Source organism: Oncorhynchus gorbuscha, linkage group LG10 (assembly GCF_021184085.1).
Source record: "Oncorhynchus gorbuscha isolate QuinsamMale2020 ecotype Even-year linkage group LG10, OgorEven_v1.0, whole genome shotgun sequence".
NCBI lineage: Eukaryota > Metazoa > Chordata > Actinopteri > Salmoniformes > Salmonidae > Oncorhynchus > Oncorhynchus gorbuscha.
In genome coordinates, this window is record NC_060182.1 from 18,218,710 (window position 1) to 18,241,883 (window position 23,174).

The 23,174-nt window shown below is 45.8% G+C and overlaps 1 protein-coding gene across 3 annotated transcripts in view; it reads left to right on the forward strand.

Moving 5' to 3' along the window:
* LOC124045611 (sodium/potassium-transporting ATPase subunit beta-1-interacting protein 3-like) overlaps nt 1-23,174 on the forward strand; it is a 159,497-nt gene that overhangs the window by 115,586 nt on the left and 20,737 nt on the right. For all 3 annotated transcript variants that reach the window (XM_046365023.1, XM_046365025.1, XM_046365024.1), the window contains exon 5: nt 10,918-10,978. In XM_046365023.1, coding sequence (XP_046220979.1) covers nt 10,918-10,978 — 61 coding nt within the window. The remainder of the gene's footprint in view (nt 1-10,917; nt 10,979-23,174) is intronic.

Here is a 23,174-nt window from a genome sequence, read left to right on the forward strand (position 1 = left end):
CCCCACTATCCCCTCACTGAGACTGTATCACCCCCCACTATCCCCTCACTGAGACTGTATCACCCCCCCTCACTGAGACTGTATCACCCCCACTATCCCCCCTGAGACTATCACCCCCCACTATCCCTCACTGAGACTGTATCACTGTATCACCCCCACTATCCCCTCACTGAGACTGTATCACCCCCCACTATCCCCTCACTGAGACTGTATCACCCCCCACTATCCCTCACTGAGACTGAGACTGTATCCCCCCCCCCACTATCCCCTCACTGAGACTGTATCACCCCCCCTATCCCCCTGAGACTCACCCCCCACTATCCCCTCACTGAGACTGTATCACCCCCCCACTATCCCCTCACTGAGACTGTATCACCCCCACTATCCCCTCACTGAGACTGTATCACCCCCCACTATCCCCTCACTGAGAGACTGTATCCCTCACTGAGACTGTATCACCCCCCACTATCCCCTCACTGAGACTGTATCATCATCCCCTCACTGAGACCCCACTATCCCCTCACTGAGACTGTATCACCCCCCACTATCCCCTCACTGAGACTGTATCACCCCCCACTATCCCCTCACTGAGACTGTATCACCCCCCCCCACTATCCCCTCACTGAGACTGTATCACCCCCCACTATCCCCTCACTGAGACTGTATCACCCCCACTATCCCCTCACTGAGACTGTACCCCCACTATCCCCTCACTGAGACTGTATCACCCCCCACTATCCCCTCACTGAGACTGTATCACCCCCCACTATCCCCTCACTGAGACTGTATCACCCCCCCACTATCCCTCACTGAGACTGTATCACCCCCACATCCCCCCTGAGACTATCCCCTCACTGAGACTGTATCCCCTCACTGAGACTGTATCACCCCCCCACTATCCCCTCACTGAGACTGTATCACCCCCCACTATCCCCTCACTGAGACTGTATCACCCCCCACTATCCCCTCACTGAGACTGTATCACCCCCCACTATCCCCTCACTGAGACTGTATCACCCCCCACTATCCCTCACTGAGACTGTATCACCCCCCACTATCCCTCACTGAGACTGTATCACCCCCCCCACTATCACCCCCCCCTCACTGAGACTGTATCACCCCCCACTATCCCCTCACTGAGACTGTGAGACTCATCCCCCCCACTATCCCCTCACTGAGACTGTATCACCCCCCACTATCCCCTCACTGAGACTGTATCACCCCCACCCTATCCCCTCACTGAGACATCCCCCACTATCCCTCACTGAGACTGTATCACCCCCCACTATCCCCTCACTGAGACTGTATCACTGAGACTGTATCCCCCCACTATCCCCTCACTGAGACTGTATCACCCCCCACTATCCCCTCACTGAGACTGTATCACCCCCCACTATCCCCTCACTGAGACTGTATCACCCCCCACTATCCCCTCACTGAGACTGTATCACCCCCCACTATCCCCTCACTGAGACTGTATCACCCCCCACTATCCCCTCACTGAGACTGTATCACCCCCCACTATCCCTCACTGAGACTGTATCACCCCCCACTATCCCCTCACTGAGACTGTATCACCCCCCACTATCCCCTCACTGAGACTGTATCACCCCCCACTATCCCCCATTGAGACTGTATCATCCCCCCCCCCCCCCCCACACACACACTCTTTCCCTTCCGAGACTGTGTCACCCTCCCACACACTATCCCCCCGATGAGATTGTTTCACTACCCTACACTATTCCCCCACTGAGACTGTATCACCCCCACTGAGACTGTATCACTCCCCCACACACATTGTATCAATCCCTTTACACTATCCCCTCACTGAGACTCTGTATTTGCTGACTGTGTTTGTTTGCTGAGCCCTCCAGACATAGACACTCTAATCAAGGCAATTCAAGCAAATCAACCCCCCCCCCCCCACACACACACACACACACACACACACACCATTGATGCAACTCAACCAGTGTCTGGCATCCTGCTGCAAACACCATGTGTGACCCAGGCTTTATATGATGTTAATTCCCTGCTACTCTAACGGCTGGCCTGCCTGTGAGAAACCTGGTCTCAGAGCAGTTTTTATTATTCTGTATGTAAATCTGAGACTCTATTTAGTATGATATGTTTAGTTTCGTATCATATGTATTAGCTGGCTAACGTTAGCTAGGCTAGGGGTTAGGGTTAAAGTTAGGATTAAGTTTAGGAGTTAGGTTAAAAGGTTAGGGTTAGGGGAAGGTTTAGATGAAAGGGTTGAGGTTAGGAGAATGGTTAGCTAACATGCTAAGTAGTTGCAATGTAGCTAAAAAGTAGTAAGTTGTTGAGAAGTTGATAATTAGCTGAAGTTGTCCGTGATGAGATGCAAACTCGCATTCTTTGGGTTGCTAGACATTTGCATTATATGCCTACCCACCCGACCAACCACCCTACATTCGTTTTTACCTTAACTAACCATCTGTCTTATGTAACCATTAATGCAACATTTATTTTTAGTGTGTCGTATTTACATTTACTATGTTACATCTAGTCTGATACCAGGCTGCTGTGAGAGGTAATTAGCCACTTCAGACATAGAAAGAAGGTAGGATGGGAATCACTACTCTCTCTTAAAAGTAATTTAGCCTGTACACACACACTCCTTTCACAGCGTGTTGTTTTGTACTAATGGTGTCTGAGGTGTGAGTTTACAGTAGGACGAGTTACAGTAGTCATATGACCCTTATAAAATCGTCAACATAACAAACAGTTGGTCAAACCGCTGCCTGCAAACAGTGCACACCAGTGGTGTCCTGTAGCCCCATCACACACACACACACACACACACACACACACACACACACACACACACACACACACACACACACACACACACACACACACACACACACACACACACACACACACACACACACACACACACACACACACAGTCTCCGGTTGCCCAGTGTGTGTTTTGGGGGCATTTTGCCCGATGCTGGTTTAATTGGCATGGCAGAGTGCCAGTCATTGGGGTAGACTGTGTCTGTCTGTCTCTCTGTTTGAGTCCCAGTGTGTGTGTTTCTCAGAAAAGATCACAGCCATCTGCCAACAATGCAGCATATTATCATATTGACAGGCTGCTGAGGCCAGAAATAGTCTTACTGGCTTGGTTACCTAGTTACCAGCTTGTTTAGGTGCATGGTGTCTTCGAGTGGGCTTCCGTGTGGAACAGCGGTCTAAGGCACTGCATCTCAGTGCAAGAGGCGTCACTACAGTCCCTGGTTGGAATCCAGGCTGAATCACATCCGGATGTGATTGGGAGTCCCATAGGGCGGGCCATAATTGGCCCAGTGTTGTCCGGGGTAGGCCATCATCCTAAATAAGAATTTGTTCTTTACTGACTTGCCTAGTTAAATAAAGGTTCAATAAAAAAAGTGTTTGTTTTCTGAAAAAAATGTCTCTGGACAGGAAGTTAATTTGTGTACAAAACAACACATTCTGTAGAGGAATAGAGATGAGATCAGAGACACATACTGCACATGCTGATTGATGATCAGTGTTTTTGATTGCACCCTGTTGCACCATCCTCCAACCAGCTACTCCCTGTACACTCAGTCGCACACACATACCCTCACAATCCTCACATCCCCCACACGTACACTCACATCCCCCACACGTACACTCACATCCCCCACACGTACACTCACATCCACCACACGTACACTCACAACCCTCACAACCCCCACACATACACTCACATCCCCCACACGTACACTCACATCCCCCACACGTACACTCACATCCCCCACACGTACACTCACATCCCCTACACGTACACTCACAACCCTCATAACCCCCACACGTACACTCACATCCCCCACACGTACACTCACATCCCCCACACGTACACTCACATCCCCCACACGTACACTCACAACCCTCACAGCCCCCACACGTACACTCACATCCCCCACACGTACACTCACAATCCTCACATCCCCCACACGTACACTAACATCCCCCACACGTACACTCACATCCCCCACACGTACACTCACATCCCCTACACGTACACTCACAACCCTCACAACCCCCACACGTACACTCACATCCCCACACGTACACTGACATCCCCTACACGTACACTCACAACCCTCACAACCCCCACACGTACACTCACATCCCCCACACGTACACTCACAGCCCCCACACGTACACTCACAATCCTCACATCCCCCACACGTACACTCACATCCCCCACACGTACACTGACATCCCCTACACGTACACTCACAACCCTCACATCCCCCACACGTACACTCACATCCCCCACACGTACACTCACATCCCCTACACGTACACTCACAACCCTCACAACCCCCACACGTACACTCACATCCCCCACACGTACACTCACAGCCCTCACAGCCCCCACACGTACACTCACATCCCCCACACGTACACTCACAATCCTCACATCCCCCACACATACACTCACATCCCCCACACGTACACTCACATCCCCTACATGTACACTCACAACCCTCACAACCCCCACACGTACACTCACATCCCCCACACGTACACTCACAACCCTCACAGCCCCCACACGTACACTCACATCCCCCACACGTACACGCACAACCCTCACAACCCCCACACGTACACTCACATCCCCCACACGTACACTCACATCCCCCACACGTACACTCACATCCCCCACACGTACACTCACAACCCTCACAACCCCCACACGTACACTCACATCCCCCACACGTACACTCACAACCCTCACAGCCCCCACACGTACACTCACATCCCCCACACGTACACGCACAACCCTCACAACCCCCACACGTACACTCACATCCCCCACACGTACACTCACATCCCCCACACGTACACTCACATCCCCCACACACATCACATCCCCCACACGTACACTCACATCCCCCACACGTACACTCACATCCCCCACACGTACACTCACAACTCTCACAGCCCCCACACATACGCTCAGTCCCCCACACATACGCTCAGTCCCCACACATACGCTCAGTCCCCCACACATACGCTCAGTCCCCCACACATACTCTCAGTCGACCACACATACACTCAGTCCCCCACACATACGCTCAGTCCCCCACACATACTCTCAGTCCCCCACACATACTCTCAGTCCCCCACACATACGCTCAGTCCCCCACACATACGCTCAGTCCCCCACACATACACTCAGTCCCCCACACATACGCTCAGTCCCCCACACATACGCTCAGTCCCCCACACATACACATCAGTCCCCCACACATACCCCCACACATACGCTCAGTCCCCCACACATACACTCAGTCCCCCACACATACGCTCAGTCCCCACACATACGCTCAGTCCCCACACATACGCTCAGTCGACCACACAGTACGCTCAGTCGACCACACATACGCTCAGTCCCCCACACATACACTCAGTCCCCCACACATACGCTCAGTCCCCACACATACGCTCAGTCGACCACACATACGCTCAGTCCCCCACACATACACTCAGTCCCCCACACATACACTCAGTCCCCCACACATACGCTCAGTCGACCACACATACACTCAGTCCCCCACACATACACTCAGTCCCCCACACATACACCCAGTCCCCCACACATACGCTCAGTCCCCCACACATACGCTCAGTCCCCCACACATACGCTCAGTCGACCACACATACGCTCAGTCCCCCACACATACGCTCAGTCGACCACACATACGCTCAGTCCCCCACACATACACTCAGTCGACCACACATACACTCAGTCCCCCACACATACGCTCAGTCGACCACACATACACTCAGTCCCCCACACATACGCTCAGTCCCCCACACATACGCTCAGTCCCCCACACATACGCTCAGTCGACCACACATACGCTCAGTCCCCCACACATACGCTCAGTCCCCCACACATACACTCAGTCCCCCACACATACACTCAGTCGACCACACATACGCTCAGTCCCCCACACATACGCTCAGTCCCCCACACATACACTCAGTCCCCCCCATACACTCAGTACACTCAGTCCCCCACACATACACTCAGTCCCCCACACATACACTCAGTCCCCCACACATATACTCAGTCCCCCACACATACACTCAGTCCCCCACACATACTCTCAGTCGCCCACACATACACTCAGTCGCCCACACATACACGCAGTCCCCCACACATAATTTTCCCATCTCAAGAGGTTAAATAAAAAATATACTATAGTAAGTGCCTTTAAAGTCCCAAAAAAAGTAACAAAGTTGACTGTAATCTTAAATCAGCCATGAATCCCCTTGCGACAGAAGGAATGGAAGCTTGTTGTGTGCAACAGGCAATTGAATCCAAGCTTCACATAAAAATAATAATTCTAAACCATTTCTAGCCTGTCTATCTGTGGGTAACAGGGTTGACATGTTCGACCCGCTCCGTTTTCCACCACAAAACACCAGCAAACGGCCAAAAAGAGTAGAACCAGCTCACCTACTTTTACACTGATTTAACTATTAGATGTTCAATGTTTCTTTTGAAAACCATATTAGTTTTTCCCAAACCTTAACATGTTTGCTGAAACTACATCTCACGTACTCAAAACTCTAGTTCACCAATTTCCCCAAACCCCACAGGCAAAATGAAACACAGCAATCAAAGCCCTGCTCAAAATTTAAACTCTGCATACTAATGAGACATACACACATTAAATGAATCTAACTTAGTGACAACCGAGATCACACTAATGTCACGTATTCAAAACACTACTATCAGAACCTATTTCAGTGTAAAGACTAAGATGTTGTTACACTGTATATTGTTTGTGTCAAACTCAAACACGAAAACAAGGGAGGAACACAAATGCAAAACACAACGTTTTATATTTCAACATGACTCAATACATGTCGAGCAGCGCACATACAGTGAAAATACAAAGATACAGTCAATATATTTTGCTTATGCAAATGAAGTAAATAGGCCTATTTGTTCTACTGTACTGTACTTTAGATCAATTGTATGGAATATATAAAGTAAAAAATATTCAGTAAATCATGAGTCAAGAAATAAATATTCCATTGCGAATGTTCATGTCTGTTGTTTTGGTCTGGCTACAGATTTTCATCAACATCACAGGTGATATTCTCCTTGGCCAGACAGCAGGGGAAATATATTCCGGCATGACGCATCTACCCCTGACAGGGGCTGGAATGTCACCAGAGGCCTCCTCCGTGGCCTGGAGAAAGGCCATACGTTCATGGGGTTTGCGATTATACACCTTCCACCGCCATACTGAAAACAGTTCCTCAATGGGGTTGAGAAATAGAGAATTATAAACCTGGGATGGTCATGGAACCAGTTGCAGACCTGAGCAGCCCGATGGATGCTCATGTCCCAAATTAGAACATACATTTGCTGCTCAGGATCACCTGGCCTTCTCTGTTCTGGCTGAAAAAGACTTGCATGTAAGGTGTTCAGGAAATGAAGGAGATGGGCAGTGTTGTATGGTCCAAGAGTGGCATGGCGTTGGAGGACCCCATTGTGGCTCATAGCTGCGCATATGGTTACATTTCCCCCGCGCTGGCCAGGTACCTCAATGATGGCGCATTGACCAATGACGTTCCTTCCTCTCCTCGTCTTCGCTAAATTGAATCCAGCCTCATCTATGGATATGAGTTCCTGGGGGATGGGACTTGCGTTCAACGCCATGATTCTCTGAAATGACAGTAAATAATATCATTTCTGTATAGTAAAGTTCACTGGCAACATCAATGAGTCTCTAATGTTTCAAGAGTGTAATACTAGTACATGACTTACTTTCACATATTGTACTGTTTATCCTTCACTCTTTGGGAATCCCTTTCAAATGGGACTCTGTAGATGTGCTTCATCCGGAGATGGTGTTTCTTAAGGATGCGGGCTATGGTTGATAAACTCACTCTGATGTTATGGAAGATGGCAGGTTTTCAATAATCTGTTGTGGGACTTTCTGCAGTCTTATGGAATTATTTTAAACTACCATTTGCACAATGGCAGCCTCCTGTTTGTCTGTACATAGATGCGTTCTACCACCACGTAGTGGTCGTCTTTAAGTTCTACAAACTCAAAATAGCATACAGTACAGTAAACACTACAGTAATACAGTATACAAGACAAACATGTTTGTCACGTTCTGACCTTTGTTCCTTTGTTTTGTCTTTTGTTTTAGTATGGTCAGGGCATGAGTTGGGTGGGTTGTCTATGTTCGTTTTTCTATGATTTTCTATTTCTGTGTTCGGCCTGATATGGTTCTCAATCAGAGGCAGCTGTCAATCGTTGTCCCTGATTGAGAACCATAGCCTGTTTTCCTTTGTGGGTTGTTATTTTCAGTCTTTGTGTGTCTGCACCAGACATAACTGGTTCAGTCACGTTGTTGTTTTGTATTTTTGAAGTGTTCTTTTTTCATGAAATAAGATGAACATCAACCACGCTGCGCTTTGGTCCTCTCCTTCTTCCACCCAAGACAACCGTTACAATGTTACAACGTAGTATACCGTAGCTCCCAATTTCATAAATATAGGAATAAATTAAACATTTACTTTGTTTCCCCTGTCGGTATGTATTGGAATCTACAGTCTTTGCTGAGCTTAATGTTGTACTACTGTCAAGTAGTAAAAACACTGCATTCGGGAAATGTATTCACACCCCTGGACTTTTTCGACATTTTGTTATGTTACAGCCTTATTCTAAAATGGATTGTTTCTACATACAATACCCCATAATGACAAAGTCGAAACACGTTTTAGAAATGTTTTTTTTAGAACATTTTTACAAATGTATTACAAATTTAAAACTGAAATGTCCCATTTCCATAAGTATTTAGACCCTTGTTGAAGCACCTTTGGCAGCGGTTACAGCCGCTGTGTGTCTTCTTGGGTATGACGCGACAAGCTTGGCACACCTGTATTTGGGGAGTTTCTCCCATTGCACTGTAAGTCCAATGTCAGCAGTACATATCTATTCTCATTGTGGAACGTCTGGATGATGGACGCTACGGTGAAGCGGCTCAGATTGGGCTGCACTCTCTGCCTCAAGGTTAAACCATGGTTGACCACGTAGTCCACCACAGTCGCCCGAATTTCAGGACATGGTCTTCCTCCAACTCTACCTCTACCTCTACCTCTCTCTGCGAAGTTTGCTTTCATTGTTCTCCGAACACAGGAGTAATCACCTGTGGCCTTTTTATCCATACCAAAGGTCTGATTGCAAAATGAACATTTACACAATTAGTGTTTGCACATGTGAAAGTGATCAATTGGTAATTGAGCTTAGCTTGTTGAACAGTGTTGCTTTTCATTTGCACACTATATTTTTGTTGTGAAGTTTGTGCCAAAGGTAGAGAATTGTGTATTGTGTTTTGTCTGATTGGGTGTCTGGCTCTGCTAAATGAGTTACAGGTTTCTGTCATTGTGCCTCATGGGCCCGTTTTAAGTGAGTAAACAATTGGGAAAACTGTAAAACGAGAGTTCAGTTCACAAAACAGGGTTGACCTTAAAATTGGAGACAGACGGAAATGTATCACTAAATAATATTCTTTAAAAAATGACTTTGTCAAATCAACCAAATAACTAAGGCTTTACAATGATGGTGAAATGTAGAGACATTTTTTAGTTTAAGTGGGTTAACTCTCTGTGTTCTAACTCTGTCTGGGATCTAACTCTCTGTGTGTTCTAACTCTGTATGTTCTAACTCTGTGTGTTCAAACTCTCTGTGTGGGTTCTAACCCTCTGTGTGTTCTAACTTTCTGTTCTATTCATCTGTGTGTTCTAACTCTTGTGTGTGTTCTAATTATCTGTTCTATCTGTGTGTTCTAACCCTCTGTGTGTTCTAACCACTTGTGTGTGTTCTGACTGTGTGTGTTCTAATTATTTATGTTTGTTCTAATTGTGTGTTCTAACCCTCTGTGCGTGTTCTAATTATCTGGGTTCTAACTCTCTCGGTGTTCTAACACTGTGTGTTCTTATTCTCTGTGTGTTCTGAATCTGTGTGTGTTCTGACTGTGTGTTCTAATTCTCTGTGTGTGTTCTAACACTGTGTGCGTTCTTACTCTGTATGCGTTCTAACTCTGTGCGTTCTGACCCTCTGCGCGTGTTCTAACTCTGTGCGCGTTCTAAACCTCTGCGCGCGTTCTAAACCTCTGAGCGCGTTCTAACCCTCTGTGCGCGTTCTAAACCTCTGCACGCGTTCTAACCCTCTGAGCGCGTTCTAACCCTCTGAGCGCGTTCTAACCCTCTGTGCGCGTTCTAAACCTCTGTGCGCGTTCTAACCCTCTGTGCACGTTCTAACTCTGTGCGCGTTCTAACTTTTTGTGCTTTTGAACTGTCTTTGTGTTCTAACGCTCTGCACGTTCTAACGCTCTGCACGTTCTAACCCTCTGTGTGCGCTCTAACCCTCTGTGTGCGCTCTAACCCTCTTTGTGCGTTCTACCGCTATGCAAGTTCTAACTCCTTGCGCATTCTAGCACTGTGCACATTCTAGCGCTGTGCGCATTCTAACACTGTGCGCGTTCAAACGCTCTGCTTATTCTACCGCTGTGCACGTTCTAATGCTGTGCGCATTCTAACGTTGTGCGCATTCTAACTCTGTGCGCATTCTAACTCTGTGTGTGTTCTAACTGTGGTGTTCTAACTCTGTGTGTGTCGTAAATCTGTGTGCGTTTTAACTCTGTGCGCGTTCTAACTATCTGTGTGTTCTAACACTCTGTGTGTGTGTGTGTGTGTGTGTGTGTGTGTGTGTGTGTGTGTGTGTGTGTGTGTGTGTGTGTGTGTGTGTGTGTGTGTGTGTGTGTGTGTGTGTGTGTGTGTGTGTGTGTGTGTGTGTGTGTGTGTGTGTGTGTGTGTGTGTGTGTGTGTGTGTGTTCGCAGCTCCTTGGCTTCGTGTACGCCTGTTACGTCGTCAGCGCCATCACTGAAGAGGAAGACAGCTGTGAGTACTACAACTTAACTTGACACCCACACTCTCTCAATTCAGTTTCAATTGAAGGGCTTTATTGACATGGGAAACATATGTTAACATTGCCAAAGCAAGTGAAGTAGATAATAAACAAAAGTGAAATATACAATAAAAATGAACAGTAAACATTACACTCACAGAAGTCCCAGAAAAATAAAGACATTACAAATGTTACATTATGTATATATACAGTGTTGTAACAATGTACAAATGGTTAAAGTACACAAGGGAAAATAAATAAACATAAATATGGGTTGTATTTACAGTAGTGTTTGTTCTTCACTGGTTGCCCTTTTCTTGTGGCAACAGGTCACAAATCTGTATCGTTTTCTCTAGGGCAACGGTGCATAGATGGAATTTGTATTTCTGGTTCTGGTGACTGGACATTTTTTGGAACACCATTATTTTGGTCTTATTGAGATTTACTGTCAGGGCCCAGGTCTGTCAGAATCTGTGCTGCTGTAGGCCTTCCTTGGTTGGTGACAGAAGCACCAGGTCATCAGCAAACCGTAGACATTTGACTTCAGATTCTAGTAGGGTGAGTCCGGGTGCTGCACTACTGTTCTAGTGCCCTCTCCAATTAGTTGCTATTTATGTTGAAGTGGGTGGGGCTTAAACTGCATCCCTGTCTCACCCCACGGCCCTTTGGGAAGAAATGTGTTTTTTTCACACTTGTTGTTTTTGTACATGGATTTTATAATGTCGTATGTTTTTCGCCCAACACCACTTACCAACCCTTATGCCAAATTGAGTCAAAAGCTTTTTTGAAATCAACAAAGCATGAGAAGGCTTTGCCTTTGGTTTGGTTTGTTTGTTTGTCAACTGGGTGTGGAGAGTGAATCCATAGTCTGTCGTACAATAATTTGTTAAAAATACAATTTGACATTTGCTAAATACATTGTAAACTAGTCTGCTGTTAATAATAATGCAGAGGATTTTCCCAAGGTCAAATTTGTCTCCACTTTTGTGGATTGGGGTGATCAGACTGTCACGTTCGTCATAAGGATGAGACCAAGGTGCAGCGTGGTAGGCGTACATTATTACTTTTAATGAATGAACACCGAACAAAAACAACAAAACAAACAAACGAAACGTAAAGCTATACAACTACTTCTGACAGGCAACTAAACATAGACAAGATCCCACGAAACACAAAGAGGAAATGGCTGCCTAAATATGATCCCCAATCAGAGACAACGATAAACAGCTGTCTCTGATTGGGAACCATATTAGACCAACATAGACATACAAAAACTAGAGTACCCACCCTAGTCACACCCTGATCTAACCAAAATATATAGAAAAACAGAGATATCTAAGGTCAGGGTGTGACACAGTCCTTGGTTCCAAATATTGGGGAAGATGCCAGAGCTAAGGATGATGCACTCACACACGCACACACACACACACACACACACACACACACACACACACACACACACACACACACACACACACACACACACACACACACACACACACACACACACACACACACTAAATGAACCACAACCTAACAACATGGCAAGACAGGAGAAGTTTTATTTGAATTGAACCTTTATTTACCAAGGCAAGTCAAACGGGAACTAGCCCCCCCCCCACATTCAGCTGGAAGGTGGTGCTTGGAACGCAAAAATATTCCAAAAAATATTTAACCTCCACACATTAACAAGTCCAATAGCTCAAATGAAAGATAAACATCTTGTTAATCTACCCAGCAAGTCAGATTTCTAAAATGTTTTACGGCGAAAACATAGCACATATTTATATTAGATCACCACCGAAACAAAAGGCAAGACGTAGAAGGAAGTCATACTTACCCAATACATCGTTTGGTTTCACGTTGTGTGTCCCTGTATTAGCATATGCTAACAGCTTCAGTTGAAATGCGTCAAAAATGACTTCTGGTCCAGCACTCTTGCGCATCAAAACTTCCAATTTACATATTATATGTTGATTAAACTGGTCAAACGATGTGCAAAATCGAGCTTTATGATGTTTTTAGCATGTAGAACAAAGAGCAACGCTAACAGACAAACCGGCTTCAAATGCTGGATCATGGAAAAAGACGTACTCCAAATCGGACGCGCGCAATAGAGTGCATGTTTTTCAGAGGGACACGAACAATTTCGCCTGCCAAACGTGCAGGGCTCGTGGGATTCTCACAATGAACGTGCCATTTGAAAGCAGACATCGCGCTGAACAGATAGAGACTGTTCCTGGATCGGTAGCTGCCTGGGAAGGGTGGGGGCCATGACGTCAAAGTTGACCAAACTTTTCTCTTCACAAGAGAGAGTTTGGGAGAAAGGCTGCCCTGAGAGTTCTGCTTTACATACAGACATAATTTAAACGGTTTTAGAAACTTTAAAGTGTTTTCTATTCAATAATAATTTTTATATGCATATATTAGCAATTTTGGGAAAAAATATTTTCAGTTTACTATGGGCAAGCACTTTCTCCAACGGGGGCAGTATAGAGGGGTAGTCTTAAGATGTTAAGAACAAATTCTTATTTACAATGAAGGCATACCCCAGCCAAACCTGGACGACGCTGGGCCTATTGTGTGCCGCCCTATGGGACTCCCAATCACAGCCGGATGTGGAGATGAGGAATAGGAGATGCGAGGGGGGCCTGTAGCTAATTAAAACATCCCTCAATCCCTCCTCCACCTTGTCCGCTCCTCCCTTCCTCCCCTACCAGCTGTTCTCCGTCACTCTGTCTCCCCATCCATCCAACCATTTCATTATCTCCCTCACACCCTTGACCCAATTTTATTTCCCTGTAGTGTCCTCACATTTTCATCACCTCTTCTCCCCAGCTGTCAGTTCTGGTGGTAGTCGGGGATTGGTAGTGTGAAAAACAGTGTGTTTTTGTCTTCTGCAGACCAGTTCTGCAGTGCCTACATACATACATACATACATACATACATACATACATACATACATACATACATACATACATACATACATACATACATACATACATACATACATACATACATACATACATACATACATACATACATACATACATACATACATACATACATACATACATACATACATACATACATACATACATACATACATATATATATATATATATATATATATATATATATATATATATATATATATATATATATATATATATACACTGAACAAAAATCTAAACACTATATATATTTTTTCTGAACAAAAATAAAAACTATATATATACACACACACACACACACACACAGTTGAAGTCGTAAGTTTACACCTTAGCCAAATTAATTTAAACTCCGTTTTTCACAATTCCTGACATTTAATCCTAGTAAAAATTCCCTGTTTTAGGTCAGTTGGGATCACCACTTTATTTTAAGAATGTGAAATGTCATAATAATAGTAGAGTGATTAATTTCATTTTATTTCTTACATGACATTCCCAGTGGGTCAGAAGTTTACATACACTCAATTAGTATTTGGTAGTATTGCCTTTAAATTGTTCAACTTGGGTCAAATGTTTTGGGTAGCCTTCCACAAGCTTCCCACAATAAGTTGGGTGAATGCTGGCCCATTCCACCTGACAGAGCTGGTGTAACTGAGTCAGGTTTGCAAGCCTCCCGCTTTTTCCTCCAAACATAACGATGGTCATTAATTGCCAAATAGTCATATTTATGTTTCATCAGACCAGAGGACATTTCTCCAAAAAGTATGATCTTTGTCCCCATGTGCAGTTGCAAACCGTAGTCCCAAAGATGAACCAGACTTGTGGAGGTCTACAATTTGTTTTCTGAGGTCTCGGCTGACTTCTTTTGATTTTCCCATGATGTCAAGCAAGGAGGCACTGAGTTTGAAGGTAGGCCTTGAAATACATCCACAGGTACACCTCCAATTGACAAAAGCTTCTAAAGCCATGACATATTTTTCTGGAATTTTCCAAGCTGTTTAAAGGCACAGTCAACTTAGTGTATGTAAACTTCTGCCCCATTGGAATTATGATACAGTGAATTATAAGTGAAATAATCTGTCAGTAAACAATTGTTGGAAAAATGAGATGTTCTAACCGACTTGCCAAAACTATAGTTTGTTAACAAGAAATGTGTGGAGTGGTTGAAAAACCAGTTTTAACCTCTCCGGGATCGTTCAGGACGCTTGCGCCCCACCTCGCCAACAGCTAGTGAAATGGCAGGGCGCCAAATTCAAAACAACAGAAATCTCATAATTAAAATTCCTCAACCATACAAGTATTTTACACCATTTTAAAGATACACTTCTCGTTAATCCAACCACAGTGTCCGATTTCAAAAAGGCTTTTCGGCGAAAGCAGAACATATCATTATGGTAGGTCAGCAACTTGTCACAGAAAGCATTCGGCCATTTTCCAACCAAAGAGAGGTGTCACAAAAAGCAGAACTATAGATCAAATTAATGACTAACCTTTTGACGATCTTCATCAGATGACACTCCCAGGACTGTTTTGTTCGATCAAGTTCATATTTATATCCAAAAACCTCAGTTTACATTGGCGCCATGTTCATAGATGCCTCCAAAACATCCTGAGAAATTGCAGAGAGCCCCATCAAATAACAGTAATACGCATCATAAACGTTGATGAAAGATACATGTTTAGCATATAATTAAAGATAAACTTGTTCTTAATGCAACCGCTGTGTCAGATTTCAAAAAAGCTTTACGGCAAAAGCACAATATTCAATAATCTGAGAACAGGTACAGCCACAAAAGCAAGCCATACAGTTACCCACCAAATTGTGGAGTCAACAAAAGTCATAAATAGCATTATAAATCTTCACTTACCTTTGCTGATCTTCGTCATCGGAATGCACTCCCAGGACTCCCACTTCCACAAGAAATGTTTGTTTTGTTTGATTACGTCCATATTTATGTCCAAATACCTCCGTTTTGTTCGCACATTTAGTTCACTATTCCAAAGACACAATGCGCGAGTGCAAAATCCAGACGAAAAGTCAAACGAGTTCCATTACAGTTTGTAGAAACATGTCAAATGAAATCTTCAATAATATTCCAACTGGACAATAGCGTATTAATTACAGAGGAAAAAGAAGGAATGGCGCGCCTGCGAAACAGCTCTTATTCGACACCCTTCCACAATAGAAGCCTCAAACAACTTTCTAAAGACTGTTGACATCTGATGGAAGCCTTGGGAAGTGCAATCTGGCCCCATAGACACAGCATATTGGATAGGCAATCACTTAAATGAAACTACAAACCTCAGATTTCCACTTCCTGGTTGGATTTGTCTCAGGTTTCGCCTGCCATATGAGTTCTGTTATACTCACAGACATAATGCAAACAGTTTTATAAACTTCAGAGTGTTTTCTATCCAATACTACTACTAATATGCATATATTAGCATCTGGGACAGAGTAGCAGGCAGTTTACTCTGGGCACCTTATTCATCAAAGCTACTCAATACTGCCCCCCCTGTCACCAATAAGTTAATGACTCCAACCTAAGTGTATGTAAACTTGGGCTTCCTTATTTAAAGTTCGTATACCCGCCCTTGTTTTGTGCGGGATTACTCTTGTGTTACGTGTGTGTGTTATTAGGTGTGTTCGTGCTCTGTACCTGGTACCCTGTGTTTTGGGTTGGTCCTTATTTTTCCGCGCCCTGTGTTGTGGGCATTGCCCTTGGTGCCGAATTAAAGTGCACTTCTTCCTGTGGAACTCTCTGCGCCTGATTCTTCCTCACACACCTAGTCCCTCGTGACAATGACTGGACACAGGTGCAGCCATGGGTGGCTCCCACACCCACTGGGGAGCCAGGCCCAGCCAATCAGAATGAGTTTTTCTTCCCACAAAAGGGCTTTATTACAGGCAGAACCCTCCCGCTCGTCAGATGATCCCGCAGGTGAAGAAGACCGATGTGGAGGTTCTGGGCTGGTGTGGTTACACATGGTCTGCAGTATGGGGGCCGGTTGGATATACGGACAAATTATCTAAAACAACATTGGTAGGCTTAAGGTAGAGAAATTAAAATTCAGTTATCTGGCCACAGCTGTGTTGGAAATTCCTGCAGTCAGCATGCCAATTGCACGCTTCCTCAACTCTGTGGCATTGTGTTGATTGTGTTGTGTAACAAAACTGCACATTTTAGAATGGCCTTTTATTGTCCACAGCACAAGGTGCACCTGTGTAAAGATCATGCTGTTTAATCATCTTCTTGATATGCCACACCTGGATTATTTTGGCAAATGAGAAATGTTTACTAACAGAGATGTAAACAAATGTGTCCACAACATTTGAGAGAAATAAGCTTTTTGTGCATAAGAAAAATGTCTGGGATGTTTTATTTCAGCTCATGAAGCATGTTACGTTTTATATTTTTGTTCAGTATAGTTGGCTCATGCAGAGGTGGTTGAAGGGAGACATTTAGAAACAGGAAATTGGTGAAGGGTGTGGAGAAAAAGTGAGAAAAGGTAGAGGGGGAGGGAGGGAGGGAGGGAGGGAGGGAGGGAGGGAGGGAGGGAGGGAGGGAGGGAGGGAGGGAGGGAGGGAGGGAGGGAGAAGAGGTAGAGGTAGGGAGGGAGAAGAGGTAGAGGTAGGGAGGGAGAAGAGGTAGAGGTAGAGAGGGAGGGAGAATAGGTAGGGAGGGAGAAGAGGTAGAGGTAGTGAGGGAGTGGGTAGGGAGGGAGAAGATATAGAGGTAGGGAGGGAGAAGAGGAGGTAGAGGTAGGGAGGGAGAGAGAAGAGGAGGTAGAGGGAGGGAGAAGAGGTAGAGGGGGAGGGAGGGAGGAGGTAGAGGGGGAGGGAGGGAGAAGAGGTAGGGAGGGAGGGAGAGAGGGAGGGAGAAGAGGTAAGGAGGGAGAAGAGGTAGAGGTATGGGGAGGGAGGGGGGTAGGGAGGGAGGGAGAAGAGGTAGAGGTAGGGAGGGAGTGAGTGAGAAGAGGTAGAGGGAGGAGGTAGAGGTAGGGAGGGAGTGAGTGAGAAGAGGTAGAGGGAGGTAGGTAGGGAGTGAGAAGAGGTAGAGAGAGAGAGAGAGAGGGGCACACATCTGAAGAACAGCTCATAGTTGCCGTGACCTCTTAGCCTCGATGTCAGAGGTCACATTTAGGGTTAACCAATCATGTGGCAGAAAACATTTAAGTGTGGTGACAGTGGTTAATATAATGCACATTTCCAACAGTTGTACAAGTTTAGTGAGTGAAAATACATTTTGATAGAAAGAGTGTGTGTCTTTGGGGCGTTCGGGTTGGAACTACAATCACCTCCTCTTTGGTGGAGGTCACATACCAGAGATTCAGTGGCTGTGAATGTTTAGTGTCGCCCCTACCTCGCCCGGCTCTGGGCGGTACTATCTCATAATCAATCACTCCTAAGTAATCCCTAGAGGGAAATACCATTCTGGTGGGGGGAGTCTACTTCAAAATAAGTCATTGACATTTCCCTCACAGTGGTTTCCCTTTTGGCTTTGTTTTTCTGTGACCTCATGGCCTCACATCCTTTATGTGGACAGTTGTCACAGATACTGTTTGTGTAAGGGCGGAGGGTACAGACGTTCACTTTGAAAAGCACACAATGACAGACAGAGAACGTGTGTGTGTGTGAGTGTGTGTGCGTGCGTGCATGTGTGTGCGTGTGTGTGTGTGTCTTTGTACAAATAGATTGATGAGTACAACAACAACACACTGAATAAAAATAGGGGAAAGAAAAGTATGAAAGAGAAGTGGATGATTCTGTATTCTTTCCTAGTTTTAATTATTCAGTAGTTCTAGTCTGATCCTGGCTGGCTGGTTTTGGAAATTGAAAGCTGCTTTGAAACAGAGCTACACTGCCTTCAAGCCCTTTCTCTTTGATATTGTAATCAGCTCCATGCATGTGTACGTGACTTCATTCTTTTCAATGCTATGCACTCCACACACACATACTCACACACACACCAACATGCTATGCACGCACACACACATACTCACACACACACCAACATGCTATGCACTCACACACACATACTCACACACACACCAACATGCTATGCACGCACACACACATACTCACACACACACCAACATGCTATGCACACACACACACATACTCACACACACACCAACATTCTATGCACGCACACACACATACTCACACACACACACCAACATGCTATGCACACACACACACATACTCACACACACACCAACATGCTATGCACGCACACACACATACTCACACACACACCAACATGCTATGCACGCACACACACATACTCACACACACACCAACATGCTATGCACGCACACACACATACTCACACACACACCAACATGCTCTGCACGCACACACACATACTCACACACACACCAACATGCTATGCACGCACACACACATACTCACACACACACACCAACATGCTATGCACGCACACACACATACTCACACACACACACCAACATGCTATGCACGCACACACACATACTCACACACACACACCAACATGCTATGCACGCACACACACATACTCACACACACACACCAACATGCTATGCACGCACACACACATACTCACACACACACCAACATGCTATGCACGCACACACACATACTCACACACACACCAACATGCTATGCACGCACACACACATACTCACACACACACCAACATGCTATGCACGCACACACACATACTCACACACACACCAACATGCTATGCACGCACACACACATACTCACACACACACCAACATGCTATGCACGCACACACACATACTCACACACACACCAACATGCTATGCACGCACACACATACTCACACACACACCAACATGCTATGCACGCACACACACATACTCACACACACCAACATGCTATGCACACACACATACTCACACACACACCAACATGCTATCCACGCACACACATATATTCACACACACACCAACATGCTATGCACGCACACACACATACTCACACACACACCAACATGCTATGCACGCACACACACATACTCACACACACACCAACATGCTATGCACGCACACACACGTACTCACACACACACCAACATGCTATGCACGCACACACACATACTCACACACACACCAACATGCTATGCACGCGCACACACACATACTCACACACACACCAACATGCTATGCACGCACACACACATACTCACACACACACCAACATGCTATGCACACACATACTCACACACACACCAACATGCTATGCACGCACACACATATATTCACACACACACCAACATGCTATGCACGCTCACACACACACCAACATGCTATGCACGCACACACACATACTCACACACACACCAACATGCTATGCACACACACACACATACTCACACACACACCAACATTCTATGCACGCACACACACATACTCACACACACACCAACATGCTATGCACGCACACACACATACTCACACACACACCAACATGCTATGCACGCACACACACATACTCACACACACACACCAACATGCTATGCACGCACACACACATACTCACACACACACACCAACATGCTATGCACGCACACACACATACTCACACACACACACCAACATGCTATCCACACACACACACATACTCACACACACCAACATTCTATGCACGCACACACACATACTCACACACACACCAACATGCTATGCACACACACACACATACTCACACACACACCAACATGCTATGCACGCACACACACATACTCACACACACACCAACATGCTATGCACGCACACACACATACTCACACACACACCAACATGCTATGCACGCACACACACATACTCACACACACACCAACATGCTATGCACGCACACACACATACTCACACACACACCAACATGCTATGCACGCACACACACATACTCACACACACACCAACATGCTATGCACGCACACACACATACTCACACACACACACCAACATGCTATGCACGCACACACACATACTCACACACACACACCAACATGCTATGCACGCACACACACATACTCACACACACACACCAACATGCTATGCACGCACACACACATACTCACACACACACACCAACATGCTATGCACGCACACACACATACTCACACACACACCAACATGCTATGCACGCACACACACATACTCACACACACATCAACATGCTATGCACGCACACACACATACTCACACACACACCAACATGCTATGCACGCACACACACATACTCACACACACACCAACATGCTATGCACGCACACACACATACTCACACACACACCAACATGCTATGCACGCACACACACATACTCACACACACACCAACATGCTATGCACGCACACACACATACTCACACACACACCAACATGCTATGCACGCACACACACATACTCACACACACACCAACATGCTATGCACGCACACACACATACTCACACACACACCAACATGCTATGCACGCACACACACATACTCACACACACACCAACATGCTATGCACGCACACACATACTCACACACACACCAACATGCTATGCACGCACACACACATACTCACACACACACCAACATGCTATGCACACACACATACTCACACACACACCAACATGCTATGCACGCACACACATATATTCACACACACACCAACATGCTATGCACGCACACACACATACTCACACACACACCAACATGCTATGCACGCACACACACATACTCACACACACACCAACATGCTATGCACGCGCACACACACATACTCACACACACCCCAACATGCTATGCACGCACACACACATACTCACACACACACCAACATGCTATGCACACACATACTCACACACACACCAACATGCTATGCACGCACACACATATATTCACACACACACCAACATGCTATGCACGCACACACACATACTCACACACACACCAACATGCTATGCACGCACACACACATACTCCCCAGACTAGGTTCCTTCACTGAGTTCCCCAGACTGTTCCTTTACTGAGTTCCCCAGACTGTTCCTTCACTGAGCTCCCCAGACTGTTCCTTCACTGAGTTCCCCAGACTGTTCCTTCACTGAGCTCCCCAGACTGTTCCTTCACTGAGCTCCCCAGACTAGGTTACTTCACTGAGCTCCCCAAACTGTTCCTTCACTGAGCTCCCCAGACTAGGTTCCTTCACTGAGTTCCCCAGACTGTTCCTTCACTGAGCTCCCCAGACTAGGTTCCTTCACTGAGTTCCCCAGACTGTTCCTTTACTGAGTTCCCCAGACTGTTCCTTCACTGAGCTCCCCAGACTGTTCCTTCACTGAGCTCCCCAGACTAGGTTACTTCACTGAGCTCCCCAGACTAGGTTCCTTCACTGAGCTCCCCAGACTTCATCAGCATCATTTTGCCCGCTTAAAGTTTTTCCTCACTTTTCTCTCCATCCTTCTCCTCACTTGTTCTCTTCCTTTTCTCCTCTCCTACTCCTCATTTCTCTCTTTATTTCCTCCTTGGTTCTTCTCTCTTTTATTTCCTCCTCGGTTCTTCTCTCTTTCTTTATTTCCTCCTCAGTTCTTCTCTCTTGCATCTTTCCTATTATTCATTCTCTATGCTGGTGCATGGAATGATTATTTGTCAGGATCCATTTTAGATCTGAAAATGTAAAGAGATGTCTCTCTCTGTCTCTCTCTCTCTTTCTCTCTGTCTCTCTCTGTCTTTCTCTCTCTGGCTCTCTCTCTGTCTCTCTCTGTCTCTCTCTGTCTTTCTCTCTCTGTCTCTCTCTCTGGCTCTCTCTCTCTGTCTCTCTCTAGCTGGCTCTCTCCCTCTCTTTTTCTCTCTTTCTCTATCGCTCTCTCTCGCTCTCTTTATCTCTCTCTATTTGTCTCGCTCTCAGTCTGTCGTTATTGAAGGCAAGGTGAATAACTTTGAGGTCTCTGGTTATTCCTAGCTGCCTCATTAAGCTATTCTGGTTGATAAATATTCCGGCTCTGCAGACCTCACCCACAAAGGAGAGGTGGAATACCTCACCCATACAGTAGAGAGGGGGAGGGGAAGATGAATGGAGAAACGAGGAGGACAGGAGAGAGAACAGAAATATTCAGATACTCTCCGCACCTGAGGAGATAAGTTAGAGGGGGAGGTAAAAACACTCACACAGACACACAGTCTTGTACAGCTAACCTTGTGGGAACACACAATTCAGTTCCATTCAAAATCATATTTTCCCTA